We start from the raw sequence: 20,411 nt of genomic DNA on the forward strand, positions 1-20,411 counted from the left end.
GTTTTTCATCATTTTTGAGGATTTGAAAAAAAATGACGAAATGACAAAAACGATGGGTTATAGCCCATGTTTTTTGAAATTTTGAAAAAAAAAGTTAGCCTCGTTTCTCATCATTTTGGACCGTGGGCTATAGCCCATATCGTACGGCATACTATAGCGCGCCGTTTTTCATCATTTTTGAGGATTTGAAAAAAATGACGAAATGACAAAAACGATGGGTTATAGCCCATGTTTGTTGAAATTTTGGGAAAAAAAGTTAGCCTCGTTTCTCATCAGCAATTTCCATTTCCGCAATTTCCGCAATTTCCATTTCTGCAATTTCCGCAATTACATTTCCGCAATTCCGCAATTTCCACAATTACCATTTCCGCAATTTTGCAATTTCCGCAATTCCCATTTGCGCAATTTCCGCAATTACCATTTCCGCAATTTCTGCAATTTCCGCAATTACATTTCCGCAATTCCGCAATTACCATTTCCGCAAATTTCACAATTTCCATTTCCGCAATTTCAAAAGCAAAAAGGGCAATAACCAAATAGGCACTAAACATGGAACCCACAAGGCAAACAGAGCAGAGGGAGACCCAAAAACACCTGGAGGAGCACAGAGCTAATGAAAAGCAGAAGATGGAAAAGCCATAGCTCGGCTGATGCCACTGATAGAGAATATAGATTCAAGCAACCTGTCAGAACCTTGATCTTGCTTTAGACAGAAACAGATACAAGAATATTCACACCTTTATTAGAGCATACAAAAAACAACAAGTTTAATTAACAACATAACATCTTGTCCAAAAGTACAAGTTTGGACAGCAGCATGGAATTGATTACTTACCATCGTTGCTTTTGGACAGAAATCTAATTTGTAAAATAATTTAAAAAAAACTGGTTTGGACATAAAAGGTTTCCACCTGACAGCAGCGCTATGTTACTTTAGAAGTGTAAAAAGAAACGGTCTTAATTAATATCAGCTTAATTTAAACGGTGCAGTAAAGCTGGCTTTACCCATATTAAAAAAGGAAAAAGGTGGCTGTCCTATCACTTTTTAACATAGTGGAGAAAAAAAAAGATACATATTTAGAAAAATACAGCAAAGTGCTTTATTTACTTTATTTAATATTTATTCTTATTCTGGGCCAGCCTCTAGCAGAGAACACTGAAGGCCTTATTAGGTTCAGTCACACAGTCACAGTCACAATCTGAATCACAGCCTTCTTCTCTTCTTGGCTTCTTCTGTCCAATATGGCCCGGATGTTCTGCGTGAGCTATGGAGGGAAAAGTCAAGAGGCATTAAAAATCACACCCGTGTGAACTGAGTGGTGCACACGGTGTACACGGACATTGCTGGTCGTAGGAGCGGTTGCACCACTCAAAAAATGGCACATGTACACAGCATACAGGTAAAGTATAGCCTCTGAAGGAGGCTAGTCATCTAGAAGAGGGTCTGTGTGTTGGTCTGGAGGTAATCTCAAAAACTTTTAAGTTGCTCGATTCAGTATTTCGATATTTGATATTAGTTCCATCTGCCCCGCCCCCTTCATAGACAAACTTTATTTTTTAATGACCATGATAGATTCAACGAAAACACCCGTCCTTTTTTTCTGGTGACTGATATTGTCCTTCTAATACGCTTATCGCCCTCAGGCCGGCGTCTTACTGGTTTACTGTCCTTCTAATACGCTTATCGCCCTCAGGCCGGCGTCTTACTGGTTTACTGTCCTTCTAATACGCTTATCGCCCCTCAGGCCGGCGTCTTACTGGTTTACTGTCCTTCTAATACGCTTATCGCCCTCAGGCCGGCGTCTTACTGGTTTACTGTCCTTCTAATACGCTTATCGCCCCTCAGGCCGGCGTCTTACTGGTTTACTGTCCTTCTAATACGCTTATCGCCCTCAGGCCGGCGTCTTACTGGTTTACTTACAGATTGCTGTTTTCCACAGGCGTCCCTGTATAGAGCTTGTCTGCGTGCCACTTCCATGTCATTGGAGTATTTCCAAGTCATGGCCTTGGCCCTGACTTGCTTGTCATCCAGATTGGGATCGGCAGCCCACTGTAAAGTACAATTCATCATTTATAATTATGACATGACAGCTATTCTAATGTGTGTGTGTGTGTGTGTGTGTCGAGCTTGAAGGGGAGAAATAATCAACCAGACAGACAGACAGACACACACAGAGACACACCGAAACAGACACACACACACACACACACACACACACACACACACACACACACACACACACACACACACACACACACACACACACACACACACACACACACACACACACACACACACACACACACACACACACACACACACACACACACACACACACACACTCTCTCTCTCTTACTCACCAATTGCACAATGCAGTCTTCTAGGGTTAGGACCTTAATCGATTTCAGTGACGTAATGGCCTTGCTGACATTTTGTCGACACTCATCCACCATGCTCTGCAGAGACAAATGTAATATAACAGTATGTCATTAAACCAACGTGACACATTGGCAAGGCAGTAGCAGTGTTGTTTTTGGCAGCAAATTCTGATTTTAGTTTAGTCATAGTCTCTTCAATAGTAATTTAGTTTCAGTCACATTTTAGACACCTGGAATGTCTTGGGTGTTAGACTAAAATTAATTTTGGCGGGCCTAAATGAAGTGTAAAAACAGTCTTAATGACTGTTTTTACACTTGCTGAAGCTCTACAAGCTCACAGCGCGTCGCAGCGTGACGCGTTGTGAGCTTGTAGATCTGCTATTTTCAGCATGCAAACCAAGTGTAAAATGACTTCTACTGGATCTCTTCTCTGCTGGGTCCCTTGCTAAAATTTAGTCTAGTTTTTATTTGTTGACAAAATTGTCAGTATATTTAGTCGTTTTTTATGTAGTCTTTGTCAGTGAAAAAAGGTAGCCGACGAACATTTCTCGTCATAGTATTAGTCGACAAAAAACACAACACTGGGCAGTAGCTAGAAAAGCGGCTGGATGTGTACGTACCGTTAGCTGCTGATTGCTCCTCTTGTTCAGGGCGGTGTGGACGGGCTGAAAGCGCTGCCCTGAAGGCCCAGGGACGTTTGAAGGCCCAGGGACGCTTGGTGGCTGCTTGGCGACGGCGGCGCGACCCTTTGTTATACAAGAGGTAAGCGTGTTTAAGTACAAAAATAAAAAGGTCTGTTATTACCACTTTCCCTTCGGTGCCCCTACTTTGGACATGTCATTATAATAAGCCACGTTTACGTTCTTATATAATACAAAAATATATATATAAATACAATATATATTATATAATACAATAGCGGATCTACAAGCTAAATGTTCATGGCATTAAGACTAATTGTTATCTTGTTGAAAATAACTTTTCGGTTGAAAATCTGTTATTTTCGCTGAGCGACATCGGTCATCCAACAAAGTATAGATCAGTGGTGGGGGGTCCGGGGACCCGAACCACCAAATGGACCCTTATATTATGGGTGTGTAACTCTGCGCGTGTACAAATGGATCCAAATGCCATTTGGTTCCATTTATACACTCTCAGAGTTGAATTAACATTGATTTTACAATATACATTGGGGTCTCAGAGATATAAATGTCATTAAATGGGGGTCCGTCCGTAGCCTAATGCATGTCAAACTGGGGGTCCTTGAAATTATACAGGTTGAGAATCACTGCTAGACCCGTCACGTCTTCTCTTATGGGGGGGGGGGGGTCCCTGGCATATATTTTCTAATGGGGCTCTGCGGGTTGATAAGTGTCAATTTAGGGGGTCCTTGACACGAACACGGCGCGGTATAGAGAACTGTTCCCCGTGTGTCAGTGTACGTGTCGTTTACCTCGGCTTCATACTCGGCCCAGGCAGCTTTGCGGTCGGCCTCGCTCAGCTCCTCCTCCGCTTTATGGTCAAGCAGAGACTCGTGCTCGTGGTAGGACACGATGTGTTCCTTCAAAGTCTTCAGAAGCTCTGCCAGTACCAAGTCCTGAGACAGATGGGACAGAAAACATTCAGACGCTCTGCCAGTACCAAGTCCTGAGACAGATGGGACAGAAAACATTCAGACGCTCTGCCAGTACCAAGTCCTGAGACAGATGGGACAGAAAACATTCAGACGCTCTGCCAGTACCAAGTCCTGAGACAGATGGGACAGAAAACATTCAGACGCTCTGCCGGTACCAAGTCCTGAGACAGAAAACATTCAGACGCTCTGCCGGTACCAAGTCCTGAGACAGATGGGACAGAAAACATTCAGACGCTCTGCCAGTACCAAGTCCTGAGACAGATGGGACAGAAAACATTCAGACGCTCTGCCGGTACCAAGTCCTGAGACAGATGGGACAGAAAACATTCAGACGCTCTGCCAGTACCAAGTCCTGAGACAGATGGGACAGAAAACATTCAGACGCTCTGCCAGTACCAAGTCCTGAGACAGATGGACAGAAAACATTCAGACGCTCTGCCAGTACCAAGTCCTGAGAGACAGATGGACAGAAAACATTCAGACGCTCTGCCAGTACCAAGTCCTGAGACAGACGGACAGAAAACATTCAGACGCTCTGCCAGTACCAAGTCCTGAGACAGATGGACAGAAAACATTCAAGGCCATCCTGAACTGAACTCTGAATAATTGCCCCATGTATTATGTTGCCAAAGAATCTAGGTTTGCTTTTCATTTTTCTGATTACTTTCCCCATTTCTATTGCATTTTTGTTGTTAAATCTGGTGAGATCAATTAATTTTTTTATTTAAATATCACCTGCACAACCCAATATTATGCTGCTTATGTACTGGCTTCAAGCGAGAGAAAACAACAAACTAAATAGTCTCAAAATGGCATCCTCGACGTGGTTCAAAATGCACCCTCACAGGTCTGTAACTCTGAGAGTGTACAAATGGAACCAAATGGACCCCAACTAAGAAATCAAAAAATAATTAATTTAATAATGAATTACCTTGGGCAACACAGGTGTGGTCCGCTTGCTCTTGGTAGAGTTGGGGTCGTCCAGCAGGTCTGGGTGAAACATGTAGAGTTCGTTCAGTTCAACTTGGGTGAAGTGCCTCTCTATCTGTTGTTGGTCCACCACACGGAATGCCAGAGACTGCTTGGCCACCTGACGGTCATAGATCTTCTCCTCCATTGTGCCCTAAAAAAAAATAAACAAAAGAATGTTCCTACCGCCAGGTCTTCATCAGGCAAATGATGATATTTTGCCTGACCTAATGGTTGAAAAGTTTTAACACCATTAGTAAGAGTACGTTCTTTGGAGCTATAAAACAGCGTGCAGATGTTTTCATCCTCTTCTTGAGTCTCGCCTTGATGTACTGATGTCCAGCACCTGGCCTAAATACAGGCATCTTCTCTGGTGACATGAGAGTATAAAACTATAGGATAAAACTCTAATAAAAATATAGGATCAAACTCTAATAAAACTCTAGGATCAAACTCTAATAAAACTCTAATAAAACTATAGGATAAAACTCTAATAAAACTATAGGATAAAACTCTGATAAAACTCTAATAAAACTATAGGATAAAACTAATAAAACTCTAGGATCAAACTCTAATAAAACGCTAATAAAACTCTAATAAAACTCAAACTATAGGATAAAACTCTGATAAAACGCTAATAAAACTCTAGGATAAAACTCTAAAACTATAGGATAAAACTCTGATAAAACGCTAATAAAACTATAATAAACTCTTATAAAACTCTAGGATAAAACTCTAATAAAACTCTAGGATAAAACTCTAATAAAACTCTAGGATAAATCTCTGATAAAACTATAATAAACTCTAATAAAACTCTAGGATAAAACTCTAATAAAACTCTAGGATAAATCTCTAATAAAACTATAGGATAAAGCTCTAATAAAACTATAGGATAAAACTCTAATAATCACACAACAACGCCCCAAATTCACACCACTTTGCTTCATAAATCTCAAAGCACGAAATTGATAGATCAATGATAATGCACAATGAAGAGTTTCATAATAAATACCTGAGCCAAGAAGCGATAAATAAACACGTTCTTCTGCTGACCGAAGCGATACACCCTGAAGATACTCTGCGTGTCGTAAGAGGGATTCCACGAGGCGTCAAAGATAATGACTCTGTTGGCTGCTACGAGGTTGATGCCCAGTGACCCGGCTCTTGTTGAGATCAGAAACAGCCGACCACTATGGGAAAAGATCAAGGCAAAGGGGAGAAACTTAGTAACAGAAGGGGGGGGGAAGTCTGCACACTAGAAAATGTTCCCATAGCAATTAATTTAGTGCCACCACAACACCAAATTGTCTGTTTTAGTGTTTTTCAATTCAGCACCTTTATTTTTGTAGCATTGAACGGTTGTATGTGCTTAAAAGAGTATTCCGGTTTCCGTTGTTATCATATCCAAAAATGAGCAAGTTTTGCTTTGCGTTGTCACCGAGTGCCGTGTTTAGAATGGCTTCGTGACGAGCACTGCAGACGATGCGTTCACGGAGCACAGGGGTGGCAACGCAAGATACTAATAAACAGCGTAGCGTAGGCTAGGGATGTGATCATGCTGATCTCTTTATTGTAATCTATCTATAAATGGCAATGCACCAAGTCTCTGTCTGTCCAGCTGTCCGTGTGTAATCCACGTAACTCTGGAACCGTTCGCCCCGGCACCGACACACGCTTTCCTCACCCCCACAGGAGGTGCAGTGCCCGGTGTCGAGTCGAGTCCACTTTTTGTTTGTGTTTTCTTCGCCTCCACCAGTGGTTGTTAATAATGAAATCAGAAAAACTCTAGTCTGGAATTCTCCTTTAACTCCAAAATGTATAGAAAATGTGTAACAGCACGCTATATCATCAAACATGAAATACTTCGTGTTGGTAAAGAGTTATACTATAGTGTACTTTATGTGTTGAAAGTTGGATATTACGTACCGAACATTAGTCGCGTCATTGAACAGTTCAGTCCATTTCTTCCTAGAGATAGCGGTTGTTGTCCCGTCAAGACGATAGTAATCGCTGTTTCTAATCCAGCTGCCAGTACCTACAAAAGGCAGGAGTTTGAAGCAGAAGGACAGTGACACATTTTAACACCCTCAACTAATACGTTGTGCAGATGAATTGCAGTATAAAATAATACTACCTTCAAATGGGGATGATTTCCCACTCATTGCGGCATGGTGAGCAGCTTCCAGAAAATCTTCAATCAAGTCTAATGCTAGCAAGGATTGACTGAACACCAGCCTAAAGAATGCAACATGAAGAAAACGATCATTCAAGTACGTGTATAGAGAAGATTGGAAATGTCATGTCATTCATCACATCATTTATCTCCGCAATTTGAAATGTCCACTGAAAAGACATACACTTTGTCGTCCAGCGCCTCAGCCATCCTGAGAATCTCGAACAGGAGAACCATCTTCCCCGAGTGCTCCAAGATGTGCGCATCTGCTTGAGTCAGCAGGTTCTTGTACCAGTCGTCAGCTGCTGTATCAGGCCTCGAGCTGCTGGTCACCATCTCTCCTGTACACAGTATGGCACAGGGCAGACTGTTTTACATGTTCACTTTACATAGCTTTACTTAGCCATCGGCTAGAGGCCTTTCTAGCATTTCTAGCGTCTTTATACTTTGCCCTCCTGCAGTGCCTTGCTGGGCTCCAGCCACTTGGCCCTTGTCCTTGGCCCTTGTCCTTTCATTGCCGTGCGTCCCGTTACACTCTCTCTCTCCACTGTACGAGGTAAATAAAATGGACAGAAGAGGAAATAATGAGAGGTCTTTGGTTTTAAATTAGATTTAGCAAACATGAATGCAGCTTGTTTAGCAAGTGCAACTTAATAAGTGCTTGGAATCAAACTCGGTCAAGAGGTGCGCCCTCATTCATAAGTTGGCTATTTTGATGGGTGCTAAATAGCTAACGTTGTAGAGAGGGAGAAGGTCTTAATGCTTCCCCAAAAAAAAAAAATCAACGTGTGAAAATCGAACTCACCTCTGAACATCAGCGGATTCTTCACCTCCTCTCAAGAGAGCATTGGCTTTAATGTAACTTCTCCCATTAAAATGCCCCTGCAATCAAAAAGTATAACCATCAGTTAAGTGAAATTTAAGGATGTATTTTACACGCCATCAAGCCAAGACAGAAAGACAAGCACTTTGGTCAGTATGTTTACTTTGTTTTCTTTGCTGATGTAGTTGAGATGCAGGCACCAGGGATGTGTCCAGACCCTGCAGAGTATCTGGTAGTCTTTGAAGAGACTTGTTCCAATCTTGACAGTGGGTCCTCCCCCCATGCCCGCACCTGCAAAAGGGCTTTGCTTCAGACCGTTTTCAACAAATACAGTATGTACATACATATACATGCATTGTCCAGTATGTCCAACAGGGAAAACAACGTTGAAAGAACCACCACGGGTACTTTTACTATGGATAATAAGCATCTTATCTGCTGCCAGAAACGTGGCCTTAAAAATGTTAGACTCCCATTACATTGTCTGGAAACCAGGTGAATCTGCCATTGCAAAAGTTGCCCTCAGCAGATTGGGTCTGGTAGCGCTCAGATTTCTTTTTTTAAATCCGCCCCTTGGAAATGCACGTTTCCACACAGAGATTCCAGACTAATATCTACGCAGTGATATGGTTTAAAACTTAAATGGTAACCCCACACGCACACACACAGTTTCTTACCAGTGAAGTGGTCAATGTAGTGGCGGTACAACTTGCACTGCAGTGGGGTCACCCTCACCAGTAGCACATACTCGTATTTAGGAGGCAGGAATTGAGTCAATTCTGAATAGTCTCTTCTCTAGTATAGGACAAAAAAACAGACTTAGCATAAAAAAAGGAAACAATTTAATTTATGTTCTTATTCAATTCAAGTTAAATACATTTACTTTGAATCATATATTCATCAGGCATTTCATTTCCGTATCGAAGGCGCCCGAGTCCTCAGAGAACATTGGAACAATGAAGTGATTACATACATGCGAGTGCTGCGTTTGAAACTATTCTGTGTCACATAGGTAGGCTGAACATTCAGAAGCCATGCTCACCTGTACACATCCAGCCAACAAAGCATGAATGACATGCGCACGGTTTTTCATGATTTTGACATCTTTCGGGGTGGAGTCGGCGCACTGCCCATTCTGTATGGGATTGATGAAGCGGTTTCGGAATTCCCTCGATGACCCAAGGAGGTTCTCCTTGATGAAATTGACCATGCAGTGGTCTGGGATGGCAGAAAAATGTATTCAGTGAGTATCCGTACACATATCATTTAGTTATTTTAATCAATTAATATAGTGTGTATAGGGTGTAGTGCCAGCCTTACACTCGATCAGGTTGTTTTGCATCGGTGTTCCAGTTAGCACCACTCTCCGTCTGGACTTAATGCGACTCATGGCTTTGGAGATGTTGGTCGCTTCATTCTTTAGGATGTGGCCCTCATCACAAATCACAAAGTCTGGACCTGGAGAACAAACAAACAATTGCCTACAAACGTACAACTGTTCCAATGTGCCATGCAACAGAACATACAATAGAATTGTTTTTACCATCATGGCATTTTACTGTTTTCTTACCTGGATCAATAAGCGTACTCTTAATCATTTTCTTGAATCCTTCATTGTTGACATTGCGGCCGTATGAGAGGTTGCGATACATCTCATACCCTATAATCATGACGCCTCCAATCCTGTGCCATTTCTGGAGGGCTGCAAAACGCTCATGAGGTCCCTTAAGTGTGGCCAATTCTGTGACCTGTAACAATTTTATTTATTTTTTAAATAAAGAAAAGTTATAATTATAAAGTTCGAACCTGGTGACACATTATGACGCCTAAGTAGGTGAGTAATGAATGCCTGTGTGTGTGTGTGTGTGTGTGTGTGTGTGTGTGTATGTCGGGAGGGGGGGGGGGGGGGGGGGTTAATATACAATATCATCACAAACATTCTAACCACTTCAAACCAATTTTCTACTTTGGCTATTAAACATTAGCCAATTTACAAGCTCACAACGCATCGCGATAGAACTCGTAAGCTTGTAGATCTGCTATTTTGTACAGATTTGGCAAAATCTTTTTATACATTGATTATTATTATTTGAACACATAATCTCCTCCTCTGGTCTTCAAGGTCATTTGCAAGAGTCAAATCATTAAAAAATGTTGAACCACCTTGACTTTATCGTTTCCCATGCTTTCTTGCCATTTGTCGAACTCATTGATCCAGTTGAGGATGGTGTTCAATGGACAAACCACAAGGGCCGTTTTGAATCTCAGGCTTTTAGACTGCAGCATCGTGTGGAGGAATGTTACGACCTGTGGGACAAAAGACAGCATCACCATGAACACAATTCAAGACAAACATGTGAAACATTGTAGCCAAACACAGTGCAGACTAAAGGTATACATGGGATGTGTGACTGCTCTACGAGTACAGATGTTTCTTCTTCTGTCACACCTGAAGAGTCTTCCCCAGGCCCATGCAGTGTGCCAGTATACATCCCGATCCAGGGGTGGAATTGGCCTTCTTCACAGACTCGCAACAAGAGTCCCAGATAAACTGGACACCTGCAGTGAAATGAAGCCAAATGCTGTTGACAGTTGTACGTGGACATCAATGGTGAATGCTATTGGCCAAAACACAGAGAAATATGACAAGAATGACTTGAGTTTAGTACATTTTAGGGGCTTTCACTTTTAGTGATTTTGACTAGTTGACTAGTTTACTAGTCGACTTATTTTTAATAGTAGTAATAGTAAAAAGAACTGTGTTCATGGGTGACCATAACTATAATTTAGCTGATCTTGAGGCCTTTTTTTCTTTCATCAACTAGCCAACTAGTACCAACAAGGTTGACTAGTGGATTTACTAGTCGACTAGTTGCTTAAAGCCCTAGTACATTTATCGTCACACAATGTTCTGGGCAGAGTCCTTACTTATGTATGTAAGGCAAATATCCAACATTTAGACGCAATCTACATTCAAGCTATTAGTTGAGTTGAGCTTGTTTTCATGAATGCGACTGACATTCATAGTGAGTAGAATGACACAGTATTCATATACATAAGTCAGAGCATTGACTAACCATCGACCTGGTGAGGCTTCAGCCTAGTCACCAGGTTCCGGTGAACCTGAACAATGGGTTCCTTGGTGGTGCTATCCTGATCCAAGACCAGCTTGGTGGTGACGGGACATGTCATCTGCGACACTTCATCTTCTATAACGATCACCTGGAAGACAATGGTGCAGTTTAAGTAAGAGTAAACCAGGAATACATACAACACACACTGAAAGCAGGGTTCTGTGCAGAATGGTAGTCGCCCCCAGCAGCATGGCAAAAGTTGCCATTGAATGCTTTCATGGATATGGCAAAAGTACCACTTGTCCTAGCCTTCTTATTTCCTAGATTTCTTCCCAGTTGAACATGAGATTCTGGAACGTGTCCTGAAAGTGTATGCAATCCCCGGGTGGATACCTGGCAATATTATATACTAGTAGAGTCAAGTGTGGCTGTAGTGTAGATAGTGTAGCCGCTAGTGTTGTGCGCACGTGTTTTCCGATTCCGAACAGTGAAAGCCAAAATCCGTCTTTGCATACCTCTCTCAGGGCCTGAGAGAGGCCCTGCTCTTCTCTATCTGCCAGGCGTTGGCGTCTCTCCTCTTCCTCCCTCAGTGCGTCTTGGGTCTCGGCACGAAGGTGTTGATCGTTGATGATCCTGCGGATCTTTTTGCGACCCTTTGGTGTGCCTTTAAGGTCTCCCTCTTCATCTGCCTCATCCTGTTAAGTACAAAATGATATACTGTATTAGCAAGCCCCTCCAAAAAGACAATATGACGGCTTCCAAACAACCAATGAGCAGTAGCGCTGCAGGAGGTTCTCGCTTTACGGATAAACATAAACAGCAACTAGAAAAAGTGTTGATCACATGACTATGGAGATAGTGTATACCGAATTGCGTGATGTATGGATAAAATGTGTACACGTAATCTACAGAAATGTGTTTTGCCAAAATTGGCCTCATGGTGGCGCTATATCAGGCCGTTGTGGAATTGGGGCAGAGGTTCGTTGTTGGCATGTGTGTGTGCACAGTTTGGCAACAGTTTTGCCAACACCCAACAGTGACAGAGATTAGCTGGTAACGGACGGACAGACGGACACACACACACGGACGGACGGACGGACGGAGTGCAAAACATACTCTCTCCGCATGCCTTTGGCCTGATGAAGACAATAATGGTTCCCAGTACCTTTTCGTCACTGGAGTCTGACAACACAATACAGGGTGGTGGCTTTTTCTGTAGATAACTCCGAACTGCTTCCTTCTCCACTCTGGTGGATCTGAAGAAATGCATAGGCAACACAAAGAAAGGCATTACACTTAATCCAGAGAGATCATATTGCACAATCCTGTCAACCTGTCCAAAGCAGAGGCTGGTATATGCTGCATCAATTGAAGGACATTATGATTTATGGTCAAATTTTTTAAAACTGATCTGGTGTGTTTTCGTAAGGTTATACAAGCTTACATGTGCCAGTTTCGCAAAGACATTTATTTGCTTACAATAAATGAAATTACCTTTTTGACTTCTCTACATTGCCATCATCCTCTGATGCACTGAGCTCTTCGCTGACACCATCCTCCTCTGGCTCTGCCTGGCTATTGTCACTACCACTCCACAAATCTTATATTCAAGAGAAATGCAAAAACTGTTAAGACATCCAGTGTTCTCTCAACTGATAATCGGTCATTGTTAAAGGAGAATTCCATACTAAAAGGCTTTCTTACCTTTCTTTGTAGTTGTTACGTCCCCACCAAAGAGGTCCAGGTGTTATTTTGTGCAAAAGCTCCTTATTGGCTATTTGCCCTACATGAATTGGATTGAATGGAATGGGGCTATGGGGTGTTGTGCTAATTCGCTTATTTCCATCGCTCAAAATTATAATTTCTTTGTATATATCCTCTCTTCATAATGTAAATAATATCCCAAGCGGCACACTTTACTACTTCTTTCGATGGAAATAAGCGAATTAGCATAACACCCCATAGCCCCATACAATTCCCATTCAATGCAATGCAATTCATTGAGGGCTTATGGTAGGGAAAATAGCCAATAAGGAGTTTTTGCACAAAAAAACACCTGGACCTCTTTGGTGGGGACGTAACAACTACAAAGAAAGGTAAGAAAGATAAGCATTCTAGCATGGAATTCTCCTTTAAGAGGCTTCCTTGCTCTACAATACCTTGGCTCCTGACTCTTCTTTTCCTCAATCTCTTCTCTTTATCCGTTACTCCTGGAGTCTTATCAGCTGCCGTCTCTTCATCGAGGGTGAGTTTGTGACGCAGTAGGTGGTGCCTGCCTCTCGGAACGTCAGAATTGTCTGACGATTCCGAGGTCAAGCTCGAGTCCTCCGCTGCAGGAAAACATTGATTATTAGGCAGTGGAGAGCATTATTTCCTGATTAAACCTGGCTGAGATTTAAAGAATAAACGTCATTACAAAAACATATATTTATTTTTCTCTACACCACAGGTGGGTGATTATATGGGTGCGTCGACTTCATTACTACCGTTATGGTGCTGAAATGTTGAAACCAGACGATGAAACAAGTCATGAGTGAATCATGTGTTTGTTGTGAACTGGGGGCCAGTTTCTGCTGGTTTCGCAATTTTTTTTTTTTTAAAGAAAGTGATAATGCATGTGTAATTGCGTATAATGAAATGCCCAAACTAGGGACACCAGCTTTAATTAAAGTGGTTAATGAATGTATGGTTGCAGACGAGAAGATATGTTTACATGTGTCACATCATCTCACGTCACAATGTAGATGGGCGAATGTGGATTGAGATGCACTCAGCATCCATCTAAAATCAATTAATCTGCACATCTATTGAGAAGGAAAATATGCATTAAATAGCTGAATTTGAGGTTCATTGCTAATACTAGGGGGGGTGGCAATTGCCATGCCTTGAGTACCCAAATAACACCCCTGAGTCATTTGTTGTATTTGAGACACAAGGTGAACAATTTGCTAAAGACTGACTTACCATTGTCTCTGTTGTCATCCTGTTTTTCTTTAAATTGCTTGTCACCATCAGACTCAGATTCATCTTCCAGTGTCTCCTCATCTGAAGAGAAATCTTCCCCAGAAGAGTAGTTGGCTGTGATTTGGGCCAAGAGCATTTTCTTAGCAATTCTTTTAGAAGCAGGGGAAGAGAAGGAGAAAAGGGACCTGAGGTTCATTTCATAAGCAATATGTTGTCTCCAGATATGTACCATTAACAGATGAATTTACAAAAATGCATAGTAGCTTTTTTAGAAAGACTGCAAAAAAGGGACAACCAAAGGGGCTCTTTAGTCTCATTTGGTCTGCAAGTTTGAAATTGTGTGAGTAAATTTGAGCAATATTTTTTAATAACCAGGGGGAATATTCTGTTGAACTGATATAATCACTTACAACTCAAAACGGTACAAACTGGATCAAATCAGACAGACACTGGAATGTTTACATTTATTACAATTTCTCAAATATAATGAATTAACTAAAAAGCTATAGTAAAGTAGGTACTCAAAGTAAAAACATAAAATTAAACATTGTGGACAGAACACCTATAAAAAGGTAAATCGCAATTTCAAAGGTTTTGGTCATGCTTTTTGGGCCTTTTTAATTAGTAAACCTTGAATCTCAAAATAAAACTTTGGGTGCAAGCTGTTCCTAATGTAGATAATGATATCCAACTGTACAGAAAGTGTTTCCCCAAAATAAAGATATGGGCCTATTTCACTTTCAAAAAAGCTTGTCATTTCATAATCTACTCAAGATTTTGAACACCCCAGACAGTTTTTAAGTTGCTCGATTCAATATTTAAGATATTTGATATTCATTTTAGCTGCCCTACCCCCTTCTGGGGAAATGAGAAGATAAAAAATATTAAAACGTACTCTCTCCCCATGCCTTCGGCCTGGTGGAGACAAAACAAATATATTATAATGGGTATTAGGACATTACCAGAAAGTAAGGACGGGTGTTTGATGAATCTAACATGGTTAAAATAGAGTTTAAAGTTACACTGGCTTTGTATAGGAAGCTAAAATGAATATCTAAATACTGAATAGAGCAACAAAACCTGGTTCCTCCCTAATATAAGGTAGTATAGTATTGAGTAGTCAGCCTAGGCCCTTATCTCAAGTGTTTCAGCTTGGAAGAGTTGTGGAAACATAAGGAAGCGAAAGAAAAATAACACATTGCAGAAGAAAAACTCTACATCACTGCCACACAGACATTGGGACGGACTGAATTGTTGACATTTTGAGTCACAACATGGATTTTCCATTAAAGCGTACAAAGACAATTAAAAAAGTGTTACAGTAAAAAAACAAAAAAAGCCAACACAACTGTTTACTAGTTTACCCAGCAATAAAGGCTCAGAAAATGTATTATTTTGTATAGTGCAGTGTCCATTCGGAACGCGTGTCTGTTCGGAACCAGACGATCGCTTGGCCCCCAGAAATGCTGCTTGCAGCATTCATTTCGAGAACAGCACATCTGATCCAACTTCCCATTCAACATCGTGCTCACTAACGGTAACCCACTCCAAAGTGCGAAGTTGAACCAATGAAAGGTTCTCAAGATATGCGAAGGATAGAAAGGTCCCATGAAGCAGAAATCAGAAAATGTAATTGCTGATGAACAGAATAATAAATAAAACAAGGATGTCATACTCTTGTTTAATAACATGAAAGGCAACCTACATTATAGTTTAATTACAGTATCTGGGGGAAATAACACTGCCAAAAGGAAAAGGTGAAAGTCATTTTATTTAAAAGATTTTCTTCACTTTCAGAATGACTTGATCAGGAAAATTACTTCCTAACTAATACCTTACAAACACGTGCATTTGTAAATATCACAAAGAAAACAAATGTGTTCAGTAGAGCAGAGCCCACTGTGTTTAAGGGCAACTTCAATGACCCTTAACCTGAATCCTACCATTCTATTGAGAGGACATGAATGCATTGTTCGCCTCTCTATGGATATGCATGTCCTCTTCACAGTAGAACAATATGATGCAGTTTTAAATAATAGTTGTTGTGTTTGAACTAAAACGCAGAAGCAACAAAAATGTACTGAAGGAAGCAGATGCACAAGTACATCGAACCCTTCTTAAATCTTAAATTCGTACAGTGAATGTTAATGCAACTTTATGCACTTTTAATGCAAGTGTCTGCAAACAATCTGTAATAATAAGTACTTGCATAATTAACCAATGTTCTACTCTCAAATGTAACCATACAGCTTTCTTTTATGCATATATAATAGTACAGCTCGGTAGGAGACTAACATTTAAAGATCATTTTTAAGCATTCATGATTTATTGAAATGAAAGACAGGAAATTGAGAGCAGAAGAAGAGATGACATGTAAAGAGGCTCTGAGGCAGAAAACGAAACCAGGACATTTCAGTTATGTGGACTGCGCTTAACTAGCTTGGCCCACTTCTCTGTTATAAGAGACCAAATTTCAAAAACAGTCTAAACATAGACAAATGTTACTGGCGATAAACGTAAAATATATATCTTTGTATGTTGAGTTACAAAAATAATCAAACACATGTGCTTAATTTGTTCTCCAAGGCTATCTAGCGCACGTAATATGCTCATGGACCGGAATCCTTATATTAACGTGTATACAGTCAATGCCAAATTAATTCCAAAAGAATCTTATCCCAAGAAAACCTTCAAATGAATGGCCAGACATTCAGGCAAAGACAGGCTAAGCAAGATTAGTAGAGGATCGAGCTCAGATTCATAAAGTGTTTAGTGCACTGTACATTACCGCTGGTAGACCGCTGGTCTACTGCAGCTACGCTTTGGTCGCGACTGGGACTGGCGCGTCTCGATGACGGGACCGACGCCAGATTTAACGCAGGGTTTGAGGTTCTTAGGCGTTCTCCCACATTTAGAGTGTGTCGTTACAAATGTTAAGTCCTGTCTTTTTGAGCCATACCTATTTTCAGGGTCATCATCTTCCTCTGCTGCCCAAGAGGGCCCAGAATGGGACTGCTCCTCATCCCCTGGGAGTACAAACAAAATGGAACAGTGAGCAAGTTGTACACAGTTGTCACATATTTCCCATTTTGTCATGAGCAAAAGATTTGACAGACACTTGAGTGTCTCACTCAGAAACAAACCCGTTTTCATTAACCAAAATGCATGACTAGAATTAAGCCACATGGATTCATTTTCTCTCCCAAAGACTCAAAGTCGACTATCGTTGTTACGTTTTCTCCATTTCCCCCCAGGATAAATCTGGTATGGTGCTTTCGGTACCACGGTATAGCGCAGTATAGCCGCAGCCTCTCGTCTTTAGTAAAACAAAAACATACACACACACTTTCGCTATTCACCAAAACAAGACAGGTTTATGATGTTAAAACCTCGCATCCAAAATGCACTATTTGGCCAGAAAATAAAATATGTCACCGGAAGAACTGAATCAGCCCTGTGTGAACTGAGTGGTGCTGTACTGTACTACTGTACTATACTGTAGAAGCCCTCCTCCCTGGCCTCTCTGTGTGCACGCGTGTGCGTGCGAGACGTAATGGCTGCTAAAAACTCAGCTTCCCATCATGCACCTGCATGTGCACAGTATGAAGTTCAACAGCATCACTTTGTCACCTGTTGGTACCCTAAACCATACACATGGGCACCTGGCGGCGCATGGGGCCCCACCTTCACTTAATGTGGCCCTCAGGTTAATATCGCAATACTGATATATTATTGATTTCAGCTGTTACAATTCCCCAAAAAAAGTCTAAATTACTAGCTTAATTAGTATTCAAATGTTGTCTTTTTTATGTCCAATGTAGCCCATTTATAAAGTTAGCATAACTATAATTAAATGCAAGTGTTCCCACTAAGGATAGTAAGCTTTCAACTCCTCTAAACAGTCTTTGTTTTGGTCAGAAGCGAAAGTATTATTATTATTGTTACAACCACCGAGAGGCTGCTCTACCAGCTGGTGCACGCAACGCTATGTACCAGAGCTATAAACATAAAGTAAGTAAGCAACCATTTCACCTTTGCATTGATCCGTCTGTGATTGCACTGATCTGTACCATGTAACTTTTACCATTCACAGACTCAAAGAAGTTTCAAAGCTGAGTGACTGCCCCTCCCAGACAAAAATGTAAAAAGGTATACTAGTAAATCTCATGACACTAGTCCTACTAGTACATTCATGCTCTGATGAAGACGCCTGAAAGGTTTACATGTTTTGTTTGGCCAAAATAATTTGGTGAGTGCCATTTAGAAGCAGTGTTTTTTAAAGCACTCACACTTAATAATCCAAATAAGAGTACGAGATTAAATCAATGTTAGAGAGACAATTTGACTGACATGTGGTTAATTATATTCGTGCAGATAGGTAAAGAAAGGTTCACCGGATGACTGATGATGGAATGTCGCTGCTCCCTGCAGGGACACGTCCTCTGTGATTGGCTTCATCTTCTGGACATCTGCGTCACTCTCAGAATCCAAGTCCGCGTCGGGTTCCTCATCGCTCGACGAGGCAGAGGTGTCCATTTCCTTCTCCTGCGACCTGGTTACATTTTTAGACTTCCTGGTTTGTCGTCTACCCTCCTTTGAGTCATGTCTCTTCATCAAGCAAGACCGGATTTTATTCCGGTCTTTCATTTCATTCTGCACGTTTTTGTCGTCACTAGAGGAATCCGTGCCTCTGCCTCTCTGAACCTTGGCTCTTCGGTCAGCCCCGTCGGATTCAGAGGAACAATCCGCAACTTTGCGCTTGCGGTGAAGCCTCTCTGGCGGGGTCCTAGTGAGCGCAAAGAGACATTTCTTTGCCACGTGCGTCGATCCCTTCTCGTCGTCGTCGGTCGGGGGATCGTCGGAGCTGTGTGCCATGGCTGACCGCTGAAGTAGAACAGCAGGAACTTCATCTGAATCAGAGTCCTCTCTCAGTCTGCTAAACGCTTCGTCTTCGGCCTCGTTGGCCGTCTTTGTGGCAGGGCTATCCTCGGGATCTGAATCACTGTCACTGTTGACGGCTGAAAGGGAGGGATTGGTCTTCACGTCACTTGGTCGACGCAAAGGTGTAGTCTTCACTCGAGGAGATCGTCTGTTTTTATGTTCTTCTTCAACATGGGAAGTCTCCTTGGCTCCTGTGCCGACTTCACATTTTCTCTTTTCATCAGCTTTAATATTTCCAACACGTTTCTCTCCATCCACAACGCGGTTGTCTTCCTTCTCCTGCCTCAGGTGCATGGCTGTGTCAGTCTCCTCTCCCTGCTGCCGCCTCCTGTGCATGGCTGCCTCCGTCTCCCCTTCCGTTTCCTTCCCCGTGTGCATTGCTAGATCAGTCTTCTGTTCCGTCTCCCTTTTTTGAGTGGCTGCCTCGGTCTCTTCTTCCCCCCCCCTCCTGTGCGGTGCTGCCTCGGTCTCCTCTTCCTGCTCCATGTGAATGACTGCCTCGGTCGTTGGGCTATTAGAAGGCTTTTGTTCCATAGGCACTAGTTTCACTACTAGTTTCTTAGTCAAGTCGAGGTCAGCAGGAATCTGGAGATCTTTTCTGGGTCTCCCCTTTGGGCGACTCGATTGTGAATATGCAGCTTTCTCATGTAAGGACAACCTTACATCTTCCGAGTCAGAATCGCGATCGTCCACATGTTCAGCAGCCAACTTTCGTAACTCTTTCATGCATGCATGATCGGAATCGCCGAGTTCGACTCCTACATTCTGTATATCAAAGTCCTCATTAAGCAAGCTTTCCCAAGAGTCCGATATACCCAAGTCACTGAACTCCTCCTTAAGACCTTCCTCCAGTGCGTTGTAGGTTTTACGCAGGCCTTTCAGCACAGAGAGGAAAGACTTCAGATGGAGAAGTCTAACGCCAGCCGGTTGCTTGGCCTTCGAATCACTCTGAATGAAATTCACAAATGATCTGTTTATCGTGTTCGTCGAGTCCATCAAGTACTTGGCCCGTTTGGTGAGCTCCTTTGGGATGGAAAGCATGTTGTAGTTGAACACCACGTTGCCGTCCATGCCACTGTGGTCCCACTTATCCAAGGCAATGTTTTCGGGAAGCTTTGTCAACATGTGATAAAGCTCAGACTGCTCCTGCACCGGGCGGTTCTTTTTGCGCTGCTGCTGCCAGAGATCTTCCATGTTGTCGAGGACACGGTCACAGGCCACCACCAGGTCAAGTAGAGGCTCTGGGTTGCAGACGTAGCAGTACCATTTGCTCTCCAAAATGCCCGATAGTTCCTTCCTCCCCAGATTTCTTAAAATGCACTTCTTACAAAAGGCATTACTACAGTAGTCGCAACAGATCAAGTTGCCTCCTTCTGCACACCATCTGTATGAAAAGAAAATAGAAAGACTTAACAACTTCATTTTGATGTGGCAATATGTTATTGAGAATGG

At 42.0% G+C, this 20,411-nt stretch overlaps 1 protein-coding gene across 2 annotated transcripts in view; it reads right to left on the bottom strand.

Annotated features, from left to right (window-relative positions):
- Window positions 1-723: 723 nt before the first annotated feature.
- The window catches only part of atrxl (ATRX chromatin remodeler, like), a 30,528-nt gene continuing 10,840 nt past the window's right edge, over window positions 724-20,411 (bottom strand). The window contains exons 9-35 of one of the 2 annotated variants that reach the window (XM_080779713.1): window positions 18,413-20,343; window positions 16,978-17,044; window positions 14,019-14,167; window positions 13,214-13,384; window positions 12,549-12,654; window positions 12,220-12,310; window positions 11,570-11,749; window positions 11,058-11,202; window positions 10,430-10,539; window positions 10,144-10,287; window positions 9,551-9,728; window positions 9,301-9,438; window positions 9,023-9,198; window positions 8,658-8,775; window positions 8,144-8,271; window positions 7,963-8,039; window positions 7,604-7,704; window positions 7,342-7,498; window positions 7,119-7,219; window positions 6,911-7,019; window positions 5,997-6,174; window positions 4,947-5,138; window positions 3,833-3,976; window positions 3,000-3,125; window positions 2,362-2,457; window positions 1,922-2,050; window positions 724-1,265 (exon numbers count right to left, since the gene is read on the bottom strand). In XM_080779713.1, the coding sequence (XP_080635839.1) occupies window positions 1,179-1,265; window positions 1,922-2,050; window positions 2,362-2,457; window positions 3,000-3,125; window positions 3,833-3,976; window positions 4,947-5,138; window positions 5,997-6,174; window positions 6,911-7,019; window positions 7,119-7,219; window positions 7,342-7,498; window positions 7,604-7,704; window positions 7,963-8,039; window positions 8,144-8,271; window positions 8,658-8,775; window positions 9,023-9,198; window positions 9,301-9,438; window positions 9,551-9,728; window positions 10,144-10,287; window positions 10,430-10,539; window positions 11,058-11,202; window positions 11,570-11,749; window positions 12,220-12,310; window positions 12,549-12,654; window positions 13,214-13,384; window positions 14,019-14,167; window positions 16,978-17,044; window positions 18,413-20,343 (5,329 nt within the window). In that variant the 3' untranslated portion in view covers window positions 724-1,178. Of the gene's footprint in view, window positions 1,266-1,921; window positions 2,051-2,361; window positions 2,458-2,999; window positions 3,126-3,832; window positions 3,977-4,946; window positions 5,139-5,996; window positions 6,175-6,910; window positions 7,020-7,118; window positions 7,220-7,341; window positions 7,499-7,603; window positions 7,705-7,962; window positions 8,040-8,143; window positions 8,272-8,657; window positions 8,776-9,022; window positions 9,199-9,300; window positions 9,439-9,550; window positions 9,729-10,143; window positions 10,288-10,429; window positions 10,540-11,057; window positions 11,203-11,569; window positions 11,750-12,219; window positions 12,311-12,548; window positions 12,655-13,213; window positions 13,385-14,010; window positions 14,168-16,977; window positions 17,045-18,412; window positions 20,344-20,411 lie in introns of both variants that reach the window. The other variant, XM_080779712.1, reaches the window with a different exon arrangement.

The sequence above is a fragment of the Protomyctophum bolini genome (genome assembly GCF_963924005.1).
Source record: "Protomyctophum bolini genome assembly, chromosome: 13".
Taxonomy (NCBI): domain Eukaryota; kingdom Metazoa; phylum Chordata; class Actinopteri; order Myctophiformes; family Myctophidae; genus Protomyctophum; species Protomyctophum bolini.